We start from the raw sequence: 6645 nt of genomic DNA on the forward strand, positions 1-6645 counted from the left end.
ATCTAACCTGTCCACCTCCGCGTGGGCCCCGCTTCATTAAATTAAATAATACCAATAATAATTTCTTATCTGGAACCCAAAAACAAAAATGAGACAAACAAAATCCGCCGAAAGATCTCTGCCGTCAGATTACCGGAAAAAGAGAGACAAACCGAAAACAAAAGCAAAAAAAAAGAAAAAGAAGGCGTATCGGACGTATCGGATGACAAAAGAACTAAGAGAATACGAAACTTTTCTTTTTACAGAAAGCCCAAAACTAACGAGGATACGCGGCTTCACCGGTATCCCCAAGAAAAGAATAAGTCTTTTTTTTCCAGTTTTTTTTTCTTATAACAAAAAAAAAAGAAAAAAAAATAAAGATTTCAATTTACAAGTTTGCTTTGGCCGTGATTGTAACCATAGTAATTGAGGTACCATCTAACGAACTTCTTCAACCCGGTTTGCAAATCGGTCGTGGGTTTGTACCCGAATTCCATGCGCGCCAGGCTTATGTTAGCATGCGTGAACGGTACGTCACCGTTTCCTGGCATATCCACGATGTTCTTCTTCGCCTTCATCTTCAGATGCCGCTCGAGAATTCCAACAAGTGTCGGTACCGTTACGGGCGATGTGTTACCCAGATTGAAGATCCGATACGGTGCTGGTCCGCGTTTCTTGCCTCCGCTACCGGTGCTCTTACCCGCCGTGTCCAACGACCCGAGGCAACCCTTAACGATGTCATCAATGTAGGTGAAATCTCGGGCGAGATCGACCCGATTCTTCCCCCGGTACACGGTTATCGGCTTTCCTTGCAGAATGTTTCGGGTGAACGAGAAGTAAGCCATGTCGGGCCGGCCCCATGGACCATAGACGGTGAAGAATCTCAGCCCGGTGATCGATAGACCGTAGATATGGTTGTATGTGTGAGTGATTTCTTCTCCGGCTTTCTTCGTCGCCGCGTACAAGCTCGCCGGCTGGTCCGTCCGGTCGGCCTCGGAGAAGGGAACCTTCTCGTTGAGCCCGTAAACCGAGCTCGAGGACGCCCAGACGACTGCCGGCTGGGGGTTCGCCGATTTGCAGGCTTCGAGCAGAGCAACCAGACCAGCGATGTTGCTGTGAACGTAGGAATGAGGGTTCTCCATGGCGTACCTGACACCGGCTTGCGCAGCGAGATGCATAACGTGGGTGAACGCCACGACGTCGAAGAGCTTCGCCAGGAGGCGGGCGTCGTTAATGTCACCTTCGACGACGAAGATGCCATGGTTGTTCAGAAGCGTTTTCCGCGCTCTCTTCAGAGATGGATCATAGTAATTGTTGAAATTATCGAGACCCACGACGCCATCGCCGCGTTTCTTGAGAGCAAGAGACACATGGGTGCCGACGAATCCAGCACCGCCGGTGACAAGCACGGAAAACCCACCGGACCGGCGGATCTCGGCAGACGTTCGGACCTGTTTCTCCCATTGAATCCCGCCCCAAGAAGCCGTGAGATAGCGACTACCCGTGTCAACAAAGCTCTGAAAACTGAGGTAAGAAGCTGTCAAAGCGATCAAGAAAAGAGCCCAGAGGAACATAGTAGTGGTGGAAGCGAAGCATCGATGGAACTGACGATTCATGGCGTGGGCTCTCTCGCCCTTCACCTTGCCCGGCGTGGATGGGAAGTGCTCATCGTCCAACGACGGCATTTTCGCTCCAAATTCTTTTTTTTCTGGTTATTTTTTCGTTTTGATTATTGGTTGAGACCAATAGGATGCAGAAGGAACAGTCGAACAGATGCAGAAACGAAGGGCTTGAAAGAGATGTTCCTTTTCTGCACCTGCCGAAGGGGGGAAGGGAAGAAAGGATTATTTATAGGGGATGCCCCACGAGAAGAGACGAGTTTACGCGTGAATGCATTACGTGATCGAACGGTTGGCTTAGATAAGGCAGAATGAGAGATTAATCTGATCAAACGGTTTAAATTCTTTATTATTTAATTTTGAGGGTTTAATTTGGAATTAACTAAATAAAAGATTAGTAAAATGGGAAAGAACATGGGCGCCCTACAATTTGTTAGTTGAAAGAAGTGGGAAACCGGAGATGTACTATTTTAATACTATCTCATTATTATTTTGACTATTAATTACTAGGGATGTGGGACCCACTAGACAACCTGTTGAACCGGTCATTGACTTGGAGAAGAGCTGGGGGACAGCTGGGATTTCCCCGGCTATCCCGGTTGCTTATCTCTCTCTCCATCTCCATCTCTTGGCTTGGGGTTGGAGATCGGGCGGTGCTCCTTTCCTCGACTGCCGAGTCCTTCTCTCCCTCTAGCTACTTCTTTTGCCAGCTTGGGTTCAGTAGAGGAGGTCGAACCCACTTGGATGGTCACACGTGGCAAGAATGGGAGTGGGACCCGTAAAGCTTCTATTTATTGTTAGCAGGACCAAGTACTTTGTAATTTGTACGGGATTGACTCCTCGTTTGATAAATATACTAATTTGAGTTAAAAATCACGCGGTTAAATAAATTGGGGTAATTGATTTTCTTCTCATAAAAATAAATTAATTGATTTTTGTTTGTTTTATCATTTATTAGTAGTTATCACGAGAGGAAAATGACAGGAAAGGGAAGGAAAGAAAGTGCCTGGAAAATGAAAACGAGGGTTTGTTTGGATTCCTTGCTTGGACTTTCCCGTTTCAACGCTGACGAGGGGATTGGCTATTTGGCTGTTTGGACTGTAATTGGAAATGGCAGCTAAGCATCATTGAGGGGTCCAAACACTCTTTCCATGTTAGTGGTCCGTGGTGTAAATACTGATATTTGGATGAATTGGGCTGATGTTTGGAGATGGGATCCAATTTTTACCTTATTAGAAAGGAAAGAGTGATGGAACCCACTTTTTTTTTTTTTTTTTTTTATAACAAAGAACAGGAGAGAGAGATGGGACCCATCTGAGAGAAAGATTGGAAGATTCAATCTGTGGGCATTCTCATTGATACAGGGAACACCAAAGAAGAGAAGGGGCTCATTTCAGTGGATATATATATATTTTTTTTCAAAAGATTATGGATGAGGATGCCACCATGTATCGATCTTCCTTTCTCTCACAAATTTGCTTGGGATGGTGTGATTTTTAAAGTTTAATGGGTCCTGACTAATTTGATTGTTTAATAGTTCAAACATGCTTAAAAATAGATCATTTGGATTTTAAGAAAATTATATTCATATTTGTATCATTAAGTGTTATAATGAAAAGTCAAGTGGGTTTAAATGAACGATTAAATCATGAAAATTACTAATAGTGAAATGGAAAATAGGGTAAGGCATGTACATACTGGGAGAGAAAATTTGGCTTAGATGGGATGAAAATGGGTTGTCGGTATGAAAGGCTAAGTCCCAAAAACAATGCCACAAAATATAAGAAAAAAACATGGGGAAATTAAAAAAGAAAAGAAAAAGCTCCCAAAATGAAGCCAAGATGTACTATAGATCTAAAAACAGAATTCAAACCAATCTATTGTAAGCTGAATGAAATAAGAATCCATGCTAAATAACTGAATTTAAACTATTCTCTATTGGCTAAAGATTAAACCTTTTTTTTTATTGATGAGTCTGCATAATTGAGGGTAACCCATCCCCATCGCCTTAGGCCCCCAACCTTGGTGGCAGCCAGTGGCGGATTTTCTATAGTGTACCTAAAGTTTGATGTGAAATTTCTCGGGTTAAAAAATGTAAATCCTATTTGACTTTAATGCTGGGCTAAGATTAGTCCAACATGGTTGTGGGTATAAGGAGTGGGCTGCCACTGGTCATGGGTTTGGGGGGCCAAGGATCCCCATTCCCCACTCAATAAAATGGCTCTGCCCCTAGTGGCAAGGGGATTTGATCCCAGCTCTCTTCTACAACAGATACTACCAAAGTACGGGATCTAAAAAAACAAAGTTGCCTTTCCTAGAAACATATATGGCTTTTAAGGCTGTAAATGGTATTGGAAATTCAGATTTGAATCCGATCCTAGTAAGGGTGATTTGAATTCCTTCCGTTTATAATTTTATGATGTACACTTAACAATAAAATAATTGGATTGATTATGGATCCATCTCTATCCAATTCAGCATAATTCGATTCATTTTGGGTATTTTGCTTTTATTAAATTGTCATAGGTTCAATTTTTATGAGAATAATTTAAAATTTATTTTGTTCATGAAATATAATATTATATAATATTTTGATCATTTTCAGTTTAACGTATTTATACTATTCAATGTCCAATTGCAAATGGACTTTGATTTGAATCCAATATAAATTTGATTAATAATATTATATTCAATTCAAATTTAAATATAAATGAATCAAATTTGGATTTATCTATATTTGATTCAATTGCAGCCCTAATGACTTTAGCAAAAGTAAAGGGCATCCTCATGCAAGGTCCAGCGAGGAACAGATGTAGCAGCACCCTTAAGCAAAAGTGAAGGGCATCCTCACTAGGGGTGGATTCAAGCTGAGCCGAGTCGAATAGTACTAGGCTCGAGCTCGTCTTGAGACTATTTTATAAGGCTCTAGCTCAGTTCAAACCAAAATCTTGAGTTTGAGCTCGGCTCAAGTCAAAAGTTCATAAGCTTGAGCTCGATTTTGAGAAAAAAATATTTTATAAAAATAAAAACTATATAAAAATTTTATTTTAAATTTAAAAAATTAAGAATTATAAAAATTAACAATTAAAATATTTTTATTATATATATATATTATTTTCTATAATTTTATTATATATATTCGAGCCTGACTCGTTTAATAATCGGGCCACTGAATTAGATTCGAACTCGAGCTTAAACTCGGTTGAAGCTGAACCGAGTCGAGCTTTTCACGAGCCAAACTCAACCATCTTATGAAAAACTTAACTCGTTGCCACCCCTAATCCTCACCCTCTCTTTGAAAAAGGATAACCATACGTAAATTCAGGTGAACAGAATTGGAAAAACCCCAAACCAAGGTAGTATAAGAAAAAATAAAATCAATTTAACATAAAAATGCAAAAATAGGTGAAACCTGGCATAAGGATCTAAAGGTGGCACAATTGCCACCTATGGAAAAGTAGAAGCACAAAGAGCCGTTTAGAATCTCCATCTCTATTGGAACAAACCAGCTGACATACCAACTGAACCACCCTGTAAATGAACGAAAACACAGTTTAATAATCTATTTTTATTTTTATTTCCAATGTGGAAGTTTTAAGATCAAATAAAAAGAAAAATATCCATTTTATATAACACCCTCTAAATGAATACCAATAAAACTAATAAGACTTACATAATTCGAAGTTTCAAGCAGTTAGAACTTAGAAAAGCTCCTCTTCTCACATTTCTTTGGGCTAATTTTGCCTTGCATTGCAGAATTACACTACCATGTTACATATGATCATAGACAATATTCTTTTGATTAGTGTTGTTAAAATCAATTCAGACCTGGTGGTTGAACTGATGAATTGGTGAACTAATGAGCTTTTTGCACTCCCTCCCTTTTTAGACTGCATTTGGCATTCTTTATTTTAAAGACTTCTCCTTTTTACTATTGAAATGCTTCTATGAACATTGAGTTTTCAACTGTAAAAAGTAGACAAGTCCTTAAAATAATTAGGAATGCCAAATTCAGCCTTGAATGGATTTTATGGACTAAACTAGTTTTGTCAAACTTAGGCTTAAGCTGCACCAGATCGATGATCAGACCATTCAAACTGGAACCTTGTTGTGTCTTCATGTTTTACCTTGTTTTTTCAAAATTTTGAAAAATGATGGTCCACTATTAACCCAAATGAACCAATTCGATCCATTCGAAAAACCAATATCATATTAATATCATACTATATTGTAGTTACAAAAATTAATAGACTTAAACCTGCATCTTACTTTGAGCCAAAACAAAAGAAAAAAAAAAACTACAAAAAATCAAGAGAATCATCAGAATTGATTCTCTGGAGTGATGCCAAATAGGCCCTTAATTTCTATTTGAAAACAATAACATATTACTATTGAAATAACATATTATTAAGGAATCATCAGGGTGTTATCCTTAAGATTAAGGCTTATAGCATTGGATCTGCAACGATAAGTCTTGCTGAAGCTTGAACGGCATGGGAATCCATCAACATTGGAACTAACTTCAAGGATCAATTGATCATCATTGAAGGAGACTCAAAGGTCATCATAGACTGCGTTAGAGTGAAGCCCCCTGGACATTGGGTTGCATCATCAAGGAATGCCTAAGCCTTTCATCCATGTTCAATTTAAACATAACTTCAGGCATACTCTTCAAGAGACGAATCAAGCTACTAGTTGGTTGGCTCGTAAAGTGTTAACTGGTCATTTGGTCAACTTTGGTTAAACCCCTTGTGATTTTAGATTCATTTGTTTTGCTGATTTGTGGGGAAGAACTATCCTCCCCCCCCCCCCCCCCTAGCTCCTTTGTGCTTTTTTTGATCTTAAGGTCTAGTTTGTTCAAATGGACCTGGTCAGGTTCAGAAATTTTTGACAAAATTTAAATGAACCCAGCAGCCCGAACCCAAAACAATGTAAAATGTTCATGGGCCGACAGTACAAGAATTGGTCTAACCACGATCCGAATGCAACCTAAGGACATTTATTCAGATCAAATCCAACCCTACCTCTTATTATAAATTCATCCCAA

General features: G+C 39.4%; 1 protein-coding gene across 1 annotated transcript; it reads right to left on the reverse strand.

The window, feature by feature from the left end:
- Positions 1-203: 203 nt before the first annotated feature.
- On the reverse strand, positions 204-2089 carry LOC148869837 (UDP-glucuronate 4-epimerase 1). Its single transcript, XM_088968906.1, has one exon. It carries the CDS (start codon positions 1662-1664, stop codon positions 363-365), a length of 1302 nt encoding a protein of 433 aa, XP_088825032.1. The 5' UTR covers positions 1665-2089; the 3' UTR covers positions 204-362.
- Positions 2090-6645: the final 4556 nt, after the last annotated feature.

This window comes from Nelumbo lutea, chromosome 2, assembly GCF_056320005.1.
Source record: "Nelumbo lutea isolate HS-2025 chromosome 2, American lotus-T2T, whole genome shotgun sequence".
Lineage (NCBI taxonomy): Eukaryota > Viridiplantae > Streptophyta > Magnoliopsida > Proteales > Nelumbonaceae > Nelumbo > Nelumbo lutea.

Bases quoted from the DNA above. Each gene is read 5' to 3' on its own strand.
- LOC148869837 (XM_088968906.1), bottom strand. From the start codon at position 1,664: ATGCCGTCGTTGGACGATGAGCACTTCCCATCCACGCCGGGCAAGGTG.